The sequence below is a fragment of the Coccinella septempunctata genome, chromosome 8 (assembly GCF_907165205.1).
Source record: "Coccinella septempunctata chromosome 8, icCocSept1.1, whole genome shotgun sequence".
NCBI classification, from domain to species: domain Eukaryota; kingdom Metazoa; phylum Arthropoda; class Insecta; order Coleoptera; family Coccinellidae; genus Coccinella; species Coccinella septempunctata.
Window position 1 is genome coordinate 31,463,257 of NC_058196.1, and position 16,725 is coordinate 31,479,981.

General features: G+C 36.9%; 2 protein-coding genes and 1 non-coding gene across 3 annotated transcripts; 1 reads left to right on the plus strand and 2 right to left on the minus strand.

The window, feature by feature from the left end:
• Nucleotides 1-10,115: 10,115 nt before the first annotated feature.
• Nucleotides 10,116-10,787, minus strand: LOC123318796. The gene is made up of 2 exons (XM_044905541.1): nt 10,594-10,787; nt 10,116-10,535 (listed from the first exon to the last, which is right to left on the minus strand). Exons 1-2 carry the CDS (start codon nt 10,685-10,687, stop codon nt 10,261-10,263), a joined length of 369 nt encoding a protein of 122 aa, XP_044761476.1. The 5' UTR covers nt 10,688-10,787; the 3' UTR covers nt 10,116-10,260.
• Nucleotides 10,788-11,184: 397 nt separating this feature from the next.
• Nucleotides 11,185-11,266, plus strand: Trnal-aag. Its single transcript has one exon. It is a non-coding gene; the product is annotated as a tRNA-Leu (tRNA).
• A 1,099-nt stretch (nt 11,267-12,365) lies between these two features.
• On the minus strand, nt 12,366-16,469 carry LOC123318470 (epoxide hydrolase 4-like). Its single transcript, XM_044905094.1, has 3 exons — nt 16,078-16,469; nt 13,367-13,656; nt 12,366-13,184 (listed from the first exon to the last, which is right to left on the minus strand). The coding sequence occupies exons 1-3, from the start codon at nt 16,297-16,299 to the stop codon at nt 12,512-12,514; spliced, it is 1,185 nt and encodes a 394-aa protein (XP_044761029.1). The 5' UTR covers nt 16,300-16,469; the 3' UTR covers nt 12,366-12,511.
• Nucleotides 16,470-16,725: the final 256 nt, after the last annotated feature.

The following is a 16,725-nucleotide window of genomic DNA, read 5'->3' on the forward strand; positions in this document are numbered from 1 at the left end:
GAAAGCAGTCATTTCCCGTTGGTAGACCTTTTTCTAGGTTGGCCAACATGTAGGGAACTCCTCCATTCCATGCATAGAAAAAAATATTGCGTTACCATAGCAACGAACAATAACTCATTAGTAGTGTCACTGTAAAGTTTGAGGTCAAGAAAGTAAACCAGAGTTAAGCAGTAAATTAAAAGAAAGAAGATGTCCACCGAAATTATGAAAATCGAAAAGTTGGAGTATCGAGCCATCATCAAGTACCTGTATTTAAAAGGGTTAAGAGGTAAGCAGATTTACGAAGATATGCTTAATATCCTTGGTGATCAATGTCCTTCGTATGCGACCGTGAAAAATTGGACTGCGAGCTTCAAAAGAGGTAAATTTTCCATCGAAGATGATGACCGATCGGGAAGGCCAGTTTCTGTGTCAGTCCCCGAAAATATCGATGCAGTTCATGACATGATTTTATCAGACCGTCGAATTGGGCTAAAACGGATATCTGAAGCACTGAATATTTCATACGAACGCGTTCATCATATAGTTCTCGTCGATTTGGACATGAGAAAAATTGCTGCAAAATGTATCCCCAAATGTTTGAATGTTGACCAAAAGCGTGCAAGGGTAGAAGCATCGCGTTCGATCTGTGCTCGATTTGAAAACGATGTAGACTTCTTAAACCGAATTGTTACTATGGACGAGACTTGGGTACATTTCTACGATCCAGAAACAAAGCAACAATCGATGGAATGGCGACACTCTGGTTCTCCAAGACCTAAGAAGTTTCGTGTCCAAAAATCTGCTGGATATGTTCTTGCTTTAGTTTTTTGGGATTGCCATGGAGTAATCAGGATTGCTTTTTTGGATAAGGGTAGAACAATAACCGGAGATTACTATTCGACATTACTGACCACTCTACGGGAAAAAATTAAAGAGAAAAGACGCGGAAAGCTATCCAACGGTGTTTTGTTTTTGCTGTACAACGCCCCTGCACACAAATCTTATAATGCCATGCAAAAAATTCGTGATTTAGGGTTTGAATTACTAGAACACCCTCCTTATTCACCAGATTTGGCTCCATTCGACCATCATCTCTTTCCTCAACAGAAAAAAAGTTTAAAAGGTCGTAAATTTTCTTCCACGAGGAGGTAATAAAAGCTGTGGAGGTCTGCTTTGCAGAGCAAGAAGAAACATATTCTTTTGAAAGGTCTAGAGAAGTTGCAGGTTCGCTGTTATAAATGTATCCAATTGAGAGGAGAATATGTTGAGTAATAAAATATTTTGACATTGCAATTTTGTTTTGTTCTATAGTAGGCTTAGAATCTTTCAATGTATCCTCGTATGTTCGAACTATCTCGACGTATGTATCTTCTTCGCGATCAGACAACATCCGACACCTTCCATGCCCACAATTCATGTCCAGGACCAGATAAAACGCATCCAATATTCACGAACGATAGCATCTAGTGTTCTGCTTTCTCTCGGCCTCAATTGAACCATCAGGGGAGGCCGAAATGTGAATGCAATTCGATCAAGATGGCCGCTTACGCTAACTCGATTCCAAAGGACCCTTTTGTTCGGTATCGCAACATTGATAAAACACGTCCTCTAGGGGTAGTAGAGGGGCGTCGGCTCGCCTTTCGTTGGGGTGCATATTTTTGGGGTTTTTAGCGGTTCGGGGTGGCCATGAGGAAGGGAAGTGTGACAGATTGTCGTCGATGTCGACTATGAATGAATAAGTACACGTGACAAATTGGTAGCGTTAATGGAATTTTAGCTGTTAGTGGAAGCGTTTTGGTTTGTTATTTTCGTTTCAGTGAAAGAAACTTCATTTGAACGAGTTCGATGAAATTTCGGAGGATCATATTTTGTAATTTGTATGTATACGAGGATATATACAGGGTGTTCCTAAATTGAACGTACAAACGAAAAGGGGAGATTCCTTAAGTGAGTTTAAGAAAAAAAAGTCCCATAAACATGGGGTCGCAAACGTTTCGTTTTCGAGATACAGAGTGTTGAAGTTTGAATTTTTTTCAAGTTTTTTCTCATAGTATCTACACTTCTTCTTGATTATACGAGTTTATCGAATCTTTATGAATCATCGCTACAGATCAGGAAAATTTCCATAAAAACTGACACTGAATTCATTCACCACAGCTTACAAAGTGGCCTTCCCATCATAATTTGGATTTTCACGAGGATTTCGAGAGAATCGTTCAAATTTTTTTTTCTCGAAATCGTTGGTAGATACGACAAAACTAAAGGAGACCGAAAAGTTTAGTATAAGAACAAAGCTTCTTTTTACATTTTTTCAAATTAACAGTTGCTCACCAAAAAAAAGTTCTGCAGAAGAAAAGGTGGCAGTGTTCCGGAAAAAATATCACCCTGTAGATCTTCTATCGAAATTGCCATGTCACGAGGTGAGAACTCTAAAATGTAATATCTATGCCAAATTTCAGTTGAATATCTTGTGAAGTGTAGATACTATGAGAAAAAAAAATTGAAAAAAATTCAAACTTCAACACTCTGTATCTCGAAAACGAAACGTTTGCGACCCCATGTTTATGGGACTTTTTTTTCTTAAACTCACTTAAGGAATCTCCCCTTTTCGTTTGTACGTTCAATTTAGGAACACCCTGTATTGAAAAATTCTCAGCCTTCTATTGAACCAAACAAAATTTAAATGTCAAAATATTTTATTACTGAACATAGTCTCCTATTAATTGGATACATTTATTACAGCGAACCTGCAACGTCTCTAGACCTTTCAAAAAAAATGTTTCTTCTTGCTCTGCAAGCCAGACCTCCACAGCTTTCATTACCTCCTCGTTGGAAGAAAATTTACGACCTTTTAAACATTTTTTCAGTTGAGGAAAGAGATGATAGTCGGATGGAGTCAAATCTGGTGAATATGGGGGGTGTTCTAGTAATTCAAACCCTAAATCACGAATTTTTTGTTTGGCAACCTGAGATTTGTATGCAGGGGCGTTGTCCTGCAAAAACAAAACACCTTTAGATAGCTTTCCGCGTTTTTTCTCTTTAATTCTTTCCCGTAGAGTGGTCAGTAATTTCGAATAGTAATCTCCGGTTATTGCTCAACCCTTATCCAGAAAATCAATCATGATTACTCCATGGCAATCCCAAAAAACTGAATCAAGAACTTTTCCAGCAGATTTTTGGACACGAAACTTCTTAGGTCTGGAAGAACCAGAGTGTCGCCATTCCATCGATTGTTGCTTTGTTTTTGGATCGTAGAAATGTACCCAAGTCTCATCCATAGTAACAATTCGGTTTACGAAGTCTACATCGTTTTCAAATCAAGCATAGATCGAACGCGATGCTTCTACCCTTGCACGCTTTTGGTCAACATTCAAACATTTGGGGATCCATTTTGCAGCAATTTTTCTCATGTCCAAATTGACGTGAACTACATGATGAACGCGTTCGTATGAAATATTCAGTGCTTCAGATATCCGTTTCAGCCCAATTCGACGGTCTTATAAAATCATGTCATGAACTGCATCGATATTTTCGGGAACTGACACAGAAACTGGCCTTCCCGATCGATCATCATCTTCAGTGGAAAATTTACCTCTTTTGAAGCTTGCAGTCCAATTTTTCACGGTCGCATACGAAGGACATTGATCACCAAGGGTATTAAGCATATCTTCGTAAATCTGCTCACCTCTTACCCTTTTAAATTCAGGTACTTGATGATGGCTCGATACTCCAATTTTTCGATTTTCACAATTTCGGTGGACATCTTCTTTCTTTTAATTCATTGCGTAACTCTGGTTTACTTTTTTGACCTCAAACTTCACACTGACACTTCTAATGAGTTATTGTTCGTTGCTATGGTAACGCAATATTTTTTTAATGCATGGAACTGGTCTAGGCTATAACTAGATATCAATCCTCGTATATTTTGGTTGTGAATATTATCTTATACTTCATTCACTTTTATTTTAGCAGTCGGTTGGCCATGGAAATTTGACACATTTCACTCTGTATAGTACGAAAATGTGGGGTTATGACGCTTGTCAAAACATTTTTGGGTTTTAAATCAACGCTATGTTGCCCGTTCTACGTAAAAGTTTCTTAAAGTATTTTATCACTATCACAATGTCGAATCTCTACGGAAAATATGTGACGAACATAATTGCAGTTTATACAAACCATACCAAATCCAGTTATTCGCATGGAAAATACAAGAGATCAGTATAATATCATAATATGCACTAGCTTGAGGAGAGTTAATGTTCGTTATCTTCTTTGGCTTACATCATTTGTAGATTTCAAAAATATTAACCCCAAGATGAAATGCATATATTGCAGTGGTTGGGAATGGGTATCTCCCGAAGGAATTAACAGATAATTACAAGAATGTTAAATTCTTCAACAAAAATCATCTTGCATCAATGGACGTAAAAGGAATTAAAAGCAATTTCAAGTTAAGATGCAACTTCACCATTGAACAAAAATTTCACATGAATAAACAAGTAACAGGGCAACTTGCGCGTATTTGTGGCTATTCATCTCAACACATTGATGTAATAATGATAATTAGGTATTTATTAGTACCTTAAGACATTTACATTGTATAGGACAAGTCAAATGAAAAATAGAAAAATCCATTTTAGGGAACTCATTCTCCGATGACATTTATCGAAAATCCTGTAGTAAACTTTTCGCATTAATTCACTCAAACATAAAATTCTCAAATGCCACCACATTTTTGGGTCTCCCAATAGAAGTAAATTCTATGTCATCCTCTTCATTCACAATATTTCTGATTGTGGAAATATTCAGCTGAAATATAAGTCGTTTAGATTCAGATGAAACATTATATAAATTCTCTTACATTGAATATGTTCGCTACCGTCTGACGTATTGTGGATTTTAGAATCCAGAATAGTATAACATTTGAACTAGCGGACCTGAATTCTAAATAGCACTTCCTGAAACCCTGCCTCTTTTTTCAATCACTTTCGGCATTTTCGTAATGAAAATTGATATTAGTTGTGGCAACGGCGTTATGACATTAACGACATTTCATGAGTGCCAACTTAACTTCGTTCTAGTTACAAAAACTTGAGAAAATTATTTCATGGCCAACCGACTGCTAAAATAAATTTGAATGAAGTATAGATACTTGTTCGACCACAGAAGTCCATGCGTTAGGAATTTCCAAGAACAGAAGCTGGCCCCAAATTATGTGTATACTTGTGATCGATTTGAGAACCCCGATATAGCTCTGACAGAATAAACGTAGGTAGATATCGAATACGAATTTCTACCTGGGTAAACCTCGACTCTGATATTCACAATATTTAGACTCTTATTTTTCAGTTAAGTCATCATGCTTAATGATTGTCATTTGTACAGTTGCTTGATTGCGTAGGAAACTTCTATGTCCGTCTCACGATAACATCTTTCGTTTATATTATGGACACTCTGACTATATCGCTAAGGTGTTTGCTTTGGTAGGTTGATAATTTCGAGTAGTAAAAATTGGGATTATAAGAGTGGACGATGGTAATAAGTATTAGAAAATGACGGTAAGGTAAACAGGCATTTCAAACATATCTACATTCACCCTTTGCCTTTTTTGACAAAGGTAAAAAAAGATAAATGAATCCTTGAACGAATAGGCATGAATTCGTTGTGAAGTGTGTGATTTTATTGGTGTCTGATGTCTAAAAATCAGAGTGTATATCCTATTACATACTTAGTATCCTAGGATAAAAACTGACAGAAATAAAATTCATCAGACATTCTACGTGGAGCGAGATGTCACCGGTCATCGAATTTTGGACACCTTGTATTCTCGTAATTCTAAAACGACACACATTTTAGCCCCAACCCAAACGGTTTAATCTTATCGCACTCTTATTGTATCAATATGAACACTGTAGGTATCTGCGATCTCCAATTCTAAATTCATTCACACAATCCACATCCAAAGAGATTCGAAGATAGGTTTTGAATTCCCTGTGAAAGGGCGTCAACAAGTATCGAATTACCCGTTTAGTTTGACACATTTTCAAAGTTCGTTTTAATCCCTATACCGCAAACCATTATGCTTATAATTCGGGCGAGAAACACCCATAGGGGACGTGTACCATGGTGCGAGAAGAATTCGGAATTTGTAATATTAGAAGATGGCAAAAGGTCCGTAATGCGATTTGTATTGATCAATTTTAGAGGATTCATTCTGCACGGTTCAGGAGGTATAATGTGAGTGTTACATCTGCTGATGAGGAAAGAAAGCATTAAGAAAATTGCGTGCTGAATGACGTGAAGATGGGGGTGGTTTTATCACATTTGTATCGTGATTATTCTATGAGATACGCATGTGGAAAGATGACCCTCGAAAAATCCCAAAAAAGAATTTCTGGTAAACAGTGTTAGATATTCCAAAGTTTGGTAAAAGCAAGTATAGGTTTTCGAACACGCTGAATCTTTTGCCAACGATTTCGAAAGCCTATCTCCCTTCGCTTAAATTTTCATCTTGGAAATGGCATTTTTCAAAAATTTCAATTTTCAATCTGCGATATCTTCTGTTATATTCCTCTGATCCTATTGGGATTTCCGGTTCTATAATCAGCGTTGTCTAGGCTTCCGCCCTAGCACAAAAACTCGATCCGAAAATCTCGAATTTTTGGGTCAAAAATGAGCAAGGGGTTAGTCCCCCTAAAAATGGCATATTTGCTTCTCTGTCTGAACATCAGGATGTTCTATTACTGTTTTAGGATATGGAGGGCATAGAATTTGTTCCGAACTTTGAAAAAAACCAAACAGTTGATGATTCAATAGAGAATTGCACTCCAGAGAGCTCTTCGAAGTCAACTCGAAAATGAAAAGTGGAAAATCAAAAAAATTATTTTCTCCTAAACAGTGCCAGGATATTTGAAATTTTGGTATGAAAATATGGGTTTTCGAACAAGCTGAATCTATTGCGAGCAATTTCGAAAGCCTATCTCCCTTCGTTCAGATTTTCATCTTGGAAATGGCATTTTTCAAAAATTACAATTTTCAATCTGAGATATCTCCTGTTATATTCGTCTGATCCAATTGGGATTTCCGGTTATATAATCAGCGTTGCCTAGGCTTCTACCCTAGCACAAAAACTCGATTTCGAAATTCTCGATTTTTTTGGGTAAAAAATGAGCAAGGGGTTAGACCCCCCTGAAATGACCTATTTGCTACTCTGTCTGAAAATCAGGATGTCCCATTACTCTCTTAGGATATGGAGTGCATAGAATTTGTTTTGAAGATTCTAGGAAACCAAACAGTTGATGATTCGATAGAGAATTGCACCCCAGAGAGCTCTTCGAAGTCAACTCGAAAATGAAAAGTGGAAAAACAAACAAAATTATTTTTTCCTAAACTGGCTCAGATATTTGAAATTTTGGTATAAAAATATAGGTTTTCGAACACGCTGAATCTATTGCGAGCAATATCGAAAGCCTATCTCCCTTCGTTTAAATTTTCATCTTGGAAATGACATTTTTCAAAAATTGCAATTTTCAATCTGCGATATCTTCTGTTATATTCCTCTGATCCTATTGGGATTTCCGGTTCTATTATCAGCGTCGCCAAGGCTTCCACCCTAGCACAAAAACCCGATTTCGAAACTCTCGATTTTTTGGGTCAAAAATGAGCAAGGGGTTAGACCCCCCTAAAATGACCTATTTGCTACTCTGTCTGATAATCAGGATGTCCCATTACTGTCTTAGGATATGGAGTGCATAGAATTTGTTTTGAAGATTCTAGGAAACAAAACAGTTGATGATTCGATAGAGAATTGCACTCCAGAGAGCTCTTTGAAGTCAACTCGAGAATGAAAAGTGGAAATACAAAAGAAATTATTTTCTCCAAAACAGGGCCAGATATTTGAAATTTTGGTATGAAAATATAGGTTTTCGAACAAGCTGAATCTATTGCGAGCAATTTCGAAAGCCTATCTCCCTTCGTTCAGATTTTCATCTTGGAAATGGCATTTTTCAAAAATTACAATTTTCAATCTGAGATATCTCTTGTTATATTCGTCTGATCCAATTGGGATTTCCGGTTATATAATCAGCGTTGCCTAGGCTTCTACCCTAGCACAAAAACTCGATTTCGAAAATCTCGATTTTTTGGGTCAAAAATGAGCAAGGGGTTGGACCCCCCTAAAATGACCTTTTTGCTCCTCTGCCTAAAAATCAGGATGTTCTATTACTGACCTAGGATATGGAGTGGATAGAATCTGTTTTGAAGATTCTAGAAAACCAAACAGTTGATGATTCAATAGAGAATTGCACTCCAGAGAGCTCTTCGAAGTCAACTCGAAAATGAAAAGTGGAAAAACAAAAAAAATTATTTTCTCCTAAACAGTGTCAGATATTGGAAAGTTTGGTATGAAAATATAGGTTTTCGAACACGCTGAATCTATTGCGATCAATTTCGAAAGCCTATCTCCCTTCGTTTAGATTTCCATCAATGGCTTTTTTCAGTCAATAGCGATTTGCGATATCCTTTACCTTCACTCGCGTGCCTCTCACCTTTCAGCCAAAATGGCGGCCATGTCAAAGTCAGCTCATCCGAAATACCCTAACAATTGACAGACAATCATAGAAAAACGGTACTGACAGCATTCTAAACTGAAATGGAACTACCAGATTCGTGTGAGTTATCTAATTGTGGAATTGATTATTGTTCAAGCCGCATAAATTGAGGGACAATTTCTTCGACTCGAGTTTCAAGATGCAAATGAAAACACGAAGTCCCGATCCGTGAATTATTCAAGTTATCCCTCAAGAAAAAAAAGGGAGAACACAATGAGAAGTTTCGGTTGAGATGCGGGTGAGGTGCGTAGGGTCCTTTTTCATTTGGAATAACAATGCAGCGCCCGAGGGCTAGGGGGTTAGGGATGAAAGGGAGCAGTGCGCTGATTGGCCGGGAGCCAACAATAAATCCAAACGTGATTTCCCCAAATTGAAAACGCATCAGCAACAATGGCGTTCTACGAGGTGGGCGACATTTTTGCCCCTTCCCGCTTTATTGGCGATTCAAGTTCATCTTCAGGCCACCTGGTGGCGAAAATTTAAAACTCCAGAAGTAGGTTGAAGAAGTTGTTTAGCTTGGTTTTCAGATCGTCCATTTATAAAACAAACAGTAAACACTTGGTCTGAAGAATTTTGTGATTTATATTGTTTTGGTTTATATATTTGTATATTAAGATGGATGATAAATTAGTCAAAATGTCGAAATCAAAAGTGTTTTGTTGCGTTTATGGATGCAATAGTTGTGCCAAAAGGGACATGGTGTCCTTTCATTTTTTTCCCTAACATAATAATTTACATTATTGAATTGAATTGTATTGCTTTCAAATTACTACCAGTACTACCACACTCCTAATCTTTTCAAAGAATTAATTCAAATCTCCAGGATAGGTACAGATATGTATAAACACATAATACATACATGCATAATTCTTTAATTAATGAAAAAACATAACATATACATACTTAATTTTTTTATTTAAAATGTCACACACACTATTCGAAAAAATGTAACGTTTTCCAAGGTTCGCTTCTGCATATTATTAGCCCCATCTTCAGTACTGACAACCCCGTCTTCTCTTCGAAAATTTCTGGAGCCAATGGTTTGTATTTTATACCATGTCTGGTATAAACATTCGAAAATTGTTTGGGATAGAAATATGTACATTTCTCTTCCCAATAATTTTTCGAATAGGTATACAGATCATAGCATCGAGAACCAGTGACTTGAAATTTTCTTTCTTGCTTCCAGAGAGCCTTATTGGATTCAGTTGTCATACATACATTTGAAGAATTGAACATAGCCAATTCATTGTATGTGATAATACACTGAGGGCATTTGAAATTCATTTGTGGGCCAAATTTATAGAAATTCTTCAGAAAATCAGAATTCATTCTGAAAATAAACCATTATAGTTTCAAAGGTTCAAATGAGATTAAAGTTGTTTTTTTGTGAGATGCAATGCTGGATGAAGGCATCTTATTTATAACAAATCTCCTTATATCTTCTTCATCCTGTGATGATAGTTGATGCGCAGGGGACGCTTTGTCTTTTAAGTAATTCGTTTCAAGTGGAAGAGCTTGATATTTCTTTTTCCACCAGCATTTTAGGTCGGTGCTTGAAATTTTCTCAAGTTTGAGAAGGTCAGTCCTGAAACAAAAAACACAAGGAACAACAAAAAAACTAACAATTATATTGTGTATATATGATTGAGAAATTGCAAGTCCTGATTCAGACATCAAATACATTGAATTTATACAACCTGGTGCACTCTAATAGAATTGCTGAAATATGTTTGCAACTCCCTCCTAAACCGGCCTTACAAGAACAGGTAAATGCTGATATTATGGCCGTTTCTTCATTGATTATAATTTTCCCCATAATCTCGTGAGGATCTGAGGAGAGGGCCGATGTTTGCAAACACAAACCAAAAATTTCAATGACTCTGCTGCTCTTTCCCAAATTTCCACACATCATAATATGCCCAGCATTCAAGACTGCTCCTCCTAAAATGTTTATTGTTTGGTCAATGAATATTTCATTTATGAATTTGCATTTACTCACCTTCTAATAAATTTCTGCTAGTAGGAATGGATCCTAAATATCTAAAATACTCCTTGAGGTTTAGGAATACACTATTTTCATTATTAGCCATCATTCTTGCGTACAAAAACAACGAAACTACACAAATTTCCTTCTGTTTACACTGATTCGACCTACTTGTGTAGATGTCACAAAACGAATGTTTATAGAGGGCGCAACCTACCATTGAATCGCGAATAACGGCGTATTAACTTGATAGATTCGCTCCGTTGAATACTCATTTGATGGAACGCACCACATTGAAGGATTACAACGGACAAAATCATTCAACTCTATGGTTCCCATAGAGTTCACTGGATACAATACAAAATGTGGCATCGATTCCCATTATTTCTATGATTCTATGAACATTGGAAATGCAGTTTACTATATTTCATTCTAAAATTGGTTTGACACAACTTCTGATTTCTATTATTGTTTAGAACTGCCAATGAGTAATACAATTCATTGACTACATTTTTAAACGTTAATGTAGGGAAAAGTTACTGTATACCTATACATAAACATTATTTTTTAGACTTAATATCACCTATACTCCAATCTATGCATCAAGGTAGCGTGGCCGAGCGGTCTAAGGCGCTGGTTTAAGGCACCAGTCTCTTCGGAGGCGTGGGTTCGAATCCCACCGCTGCCAAATTTTTTTGATCTATTATTTCAATTCAGGGAGCTTTCATGGAACGGAATAGATGCAGAAAGAAAACAATTTACACAATGATTTGTTTTTTTTTAATAAGAAATCACTCAACTCAATAATAAATTTCTTCATTGAAATGATGTGGTCGATTCCAAAATTGAACATAAAACAGATTATGCGATATTCACAAAATGAATTCTTAAACCACCAATAATTTCTCTTGAATTGTATTTCATATTTTGTTAAGGATTCTATTGAATCCACAACAAATCAAAAAGATAAAATCCACTTTCAATGATAATTTGAAAAAAAAACTTAAATTCACAGTTATCGGAGAATGAAACGTTAAAGTTTTAAATTCCAGTTCATTTCGAGCAGATGTTGAGTAATTATTGCAAATTACCAGGACAATATACAACTAACTTTTCTTTGCTGCATATGTCAATTTCCACAGCAAGCAATCAAAGATAAAACATCGCAAATAATGGTAAATTCTCTGGTTCATAGTAAATTTTCATGTTCCTGGTCGATTTTGAACTACGCCAAGACATTTTAACTATCACGCATCACAACTATCGGCCATTACAACCACGAAGCATTAGAACTACCGTTCATCGTGTCTAACACTCTAACTGATACCGGAAATTCATTAAAAGGTGATTATATGAAAGAGGAAGTTAACCTTTGATCCTATCTGAGAGTTAAATCTACAGGTAAATTAGTCGAATAGGAAAAATTATATAATATCGAAAAGGATACACTTCAGTAGAGGGAGCATTATTTTACGACATAGTAAATACGAATGGTATGAATGTGTCCAATAATCGGCAATAATCGAGATTTTTGACGTTTACGAAACACAAATGTGAACTAAACTAATGTAAACAAACCCACGATCATAGAACAAACTCCTGCCTGACAAATACGTCATACGTCAACGTCAATTTGACCAAAGCGAGGTTGCCACCGATCACAGACAGAGGCAGGTGGTACTGAAGAGATATGGATATCCTAGACTTACTATAGTGGGTATAATGTAGTCGTATATATTTTCTAAATGATTCTCAATAACTTAAGGTGGAAAAAAACTCAAAATAGGTAAAAGTAGATACGTACATTCATATATTTGTAGAAATAGTTAACTAACATAAAAACTCGTACAATTATAAAGTAACAAGGTAATAACTAACTACGACCGACTCGACTCACTCACTGGGTATACAAAAATCACCCCGATCAACCATATCAATCCATTTTCCCCCTCTCGGCGCCATGCAAATTATTCAGAATGTTTATGGACGGCATAGACACGACACTAGACCTCTTCTGTACGGAATCAAGCACGGAATTACCATATTTGACAGTTGAAGAAACGGCGCCGTACATCCTCTCTATGAGCTTCTGCGACGGCGTCTTGCTGACCTTCCTCCTCCTCCTCAAGAACTTGACCAGTATTTCGTTGAACACCTCTGGCTTCTCCTGGTGCGGAAAATGACCAGCGCCATCTACAATCTTGACGCGAACCTTCTCGCAATAATCCGAGGATTTTACCACGGCTTCCAGGCTTAGCATCTTGTCGTTGCTACCTGTCACGAGGACGGTGTACACGTCCAGAGATTCGCTGTTCTTCTCCGATATCTTGTTGAAGGGGAGGTTGCGGTAGTAGTTGATCGGGCCAGTCCAGTCCTCCTTGCGCGAGAAGGTGTACTTGTAGGCCTCCAGGTAGTTCTCCGGCAGGTACTTGTGGTACTCGCTGATTATCTGGACGTCGTGCTTCAGGGCGTCGATCTCCGGCAGGTAGGGCAGCTGGACGCAGTTCAGCCATTGGTTGGACGAGGTGTTCCAGAACATGTTCGGGTGGGGACATGAGATCGAGAAGAATTTATTGACCAGCGACGGGTTTTGGTAGACGAAGTACCTGGAAATTAGTTAAATTGTCATCACTCGTTCTCGAATTGAACCATAGAGAACGCCAACGAGGAGGAGTTGCGATACGTACCGCATAACTCAACCAACGATGACGACAAAACTATATAAATATATATTTCAATATGTATCGTCGGTTTTAGATCGGTAAAGATAGAAAAACTGCCAACTGACCAACCAATAAGTGCTCCGAGATCATGGCCCACCACGATGCAACTGGTGGCTCCCAGCGCCGAGATCAACTGTTTCAGCTCGTCCAGGATGACGTCCACGCGGTAGCCGCTACGCCATTGCGGTTTGTCCGAATCGCCGAAACCTTTGAGATCGATGGCCACGACTCTGTGGTCCTCTGCCAGGACCGGGATCTGGTGGCGCCATCCCAGCCAGAAGTCGGGAAACCCGTGCAGGAGGAGGATTAGGGGATCGGCGCGATCGCCCGCCTCTACGTAGTGGATTTTGACGCCCTGAAAAAAGCTCGGTCATTAAAGGTGATCGCAAAAAATGGGGTTGACGTTTTCACGTTGGCGACATTGGTAATCACAAACCAACAACCGATCTGATTGAAATATACGTAAATCTGTTTATTCTATGGGTTTTTTTATTCATATAGTTTGTATTTTTGCCCCATTCTAACCTATTAATCAACGAACCATAGATTTTCAATTAATATTGTAAGAAATTTCAGACTGACATTCTGCTGAGGGGCAAACAAACCATACATGACCTTTATGATAACAAAACTGAAAATTGTCAATATTGTCGATAATAGTAGGTAAGTTTTCTATCACACCGCACTTTCCTATCACCACTGAAGGGTGAATAATATTCACTGAACAATATTTTCTGGGAAAATTGACAAGGATCATAGAGATTATAACTTTACTTGCTAGGTTAGTACATAGACATAGAGATGTCTGTATGTCTATGGGTTAGTCATTGAACTCTATGGAGCTCATAGAGTTCAATGGGGTTACATTGCACTAAAGAAGTTCAATGTGGGGTTAGTATATCTATGACAAGGATTTATAAAAATCCATAGACATAGAGACATGTCTAAATGTCTTTGTAAAAATCACTCAAAATCACAGAAACATTAACTTAACCAACACTTGATGTATGCCGTAGACATAGAGACTTGTACTGAGCAATGCCACCATAAAATTGGCTCTATGTCTATGATGCATGCCTTCCAACTGTAAGAGAGTTAGTTGATACGGAACGAATAGAATATTTTCAAAAAATTTACCAATTGTAATATGTTGCTACATCAAAATAATTAATCTGTACATGTAAATTCATTATTTTGTATATCGATTCAAAGATAATATAGAAAACATGGGTGATAAAATGGTTTTTTTTCTTTCAAGAAAGTGACAATTAGGTATATTGGTATATCTTAGTGGAAAAACATGATTGGAAAGCTTGAGTATCTAAAAAACCATAGGTTTTTCATCCTCCTGGACAATTTTTTCTATCCTAGATCTGTTTACAGATCTTCCCAACCTGTGAACAGAAATATTCTTGTAAATAGTCAAATTCACATGAATCTTGAATAATAATTTAATCTTAGATTACACTGAACCACATCGTGATGCATTCGATGATAAGCTCGGAGCGATCGATGTTGAAATTCAATCGCATGAAATAATAAACTCTATCTGAATTAATTAACAGTGTTAATTAGTAAACAATAGTGTTTCTAAGTGAAAACATAAAGATTTGAATGTTTTTCTATGTCTGCTCTTAGACAGTGACCTTGAATTGATTGACGTTAATTGCAATTATTCAGTTTATCTATGAAAAGGCTGATGAGAAATAATTTCATTTTGTTTATGTCTGTTCTATAGCTGTATCGGTTATTCGATTAGCTAGGATGATTGCTCGACCTAACTCTGAACAGCTTGTCCTAGTACAGGACAAAGTCTCCTTCATGAATGCCCAAATTTTCACGCTATATTAATATTTTTCAATTCTATAAAGGTATAATCATTAAAGCAACAAAATTATTAATTTGCTATTCCGATCCAAGCTTCCATTTCATACAATAACGAAAAACACAATTTAAATTCACTACTTGACGGTGTATTCAATTTCAAACATCTTAGAATCTATTATCCTAAAGGAATTATATGTCTCGGGTTGTTTCTTTCAATCGATCATTCTGTATTAAAGGTTAAAATTTTCCGTTGAACTTGGTGGAATGGTGGATGTCTGCAGTGATTTGTCCTTTAATCTGAACTATGTACCTACTTCTTGATAATGTCCCTTTCAAGCATATATCTATCTCATAATTTCCGTAAACAAGACATTTAGTCATAATAATATGAATATCTGATCCATAACAATGGGATTTTCTATGGATCATTCCGATGCTCTCTGATAAAAAATTGTTTCGATATCACGAGATAAATTATACGGTTGAACATTTTTATAGAATGCTTAATTTTTGTATTGTAGAGTCGGATTCTTTAAACTAGACAAGAAGGGTATTAGTCATTTTTATTGTTTTATTCACCGAATCTTTCAGAACTGTTTCTTTCTTTTTTGGGAAAAAATGGTTGATTTAATTTTTATATTTTTGACATTTTAAACCTTTCAGTAGTGTCTGAGTCAGTGCCTACTGAGATCCTGTGTGTTCTCTGTTCTCTGTGAATTACTAAGGCCCTCAAAATTTGTATTTTCGTAACATGAACTTGAGTGCGAGTTTGGAATGGGCATTTAACTCGGCATTTATGTCCTCACACTTTTAAGAATATTATTATTACCTATTTGCAATATCAATGTCAACAAACGTATTTTCAAGTAAATAGGCATCTTAACATTCCTCATGTACCTAAATTTATCTAATCTAATGAGAAAAGAGTATATTCTTCTTATCGACTAACCTTCAATTTGACATATTTATGTTGTCCCAATGACGTATCTTCCAAACAGCTGGGGGGACTGTCCCTCACGTTAGCCTTCAAGTGTTCCAGGTTCCCGTTCCACAAATACTTCAAAAGTCTCTTCGTCAACACCCACAACCCGTAAACGCAAGAAAGAAAGTGTATTTTCAGCGTGTCCCATACGGGAACTGAAACTATGCGAGCATTGTTCATTTTGCCCATGATAGCCGGTTTTTTGGAAGCGATGATGCGTGCGTGGAAAACATTTGTTGATTATCCCTTATCGTGACATCGGCCGAGAGTGTGCTGATCATAATGTGCCCTATGACATGCCACCGGATCGACTGTAACGTGATGCATATTGCTTTCGTCTCTCCACGGTTCTCAGACTGGCAACGAAAAATTTTCAATCAAAGGTCGGTCGTAATCTTCCCTGATACGATTGAGTGTTTTTATCTGTCGGTCTATTGGTGATTTCATTGAAAATCACAGATTCCACACGTCGTCGTTTCGCTTATATTACTCTGCGTAAACAGATAAAGGGTATTCCCGTTGAAAGAATCATTTTGATGCATCTGATTATTCAAATGAGAAGCTACTTTTTCGAGTTCTGATGTATATTCTATCGAATTTTCAAAAAATTTCAGA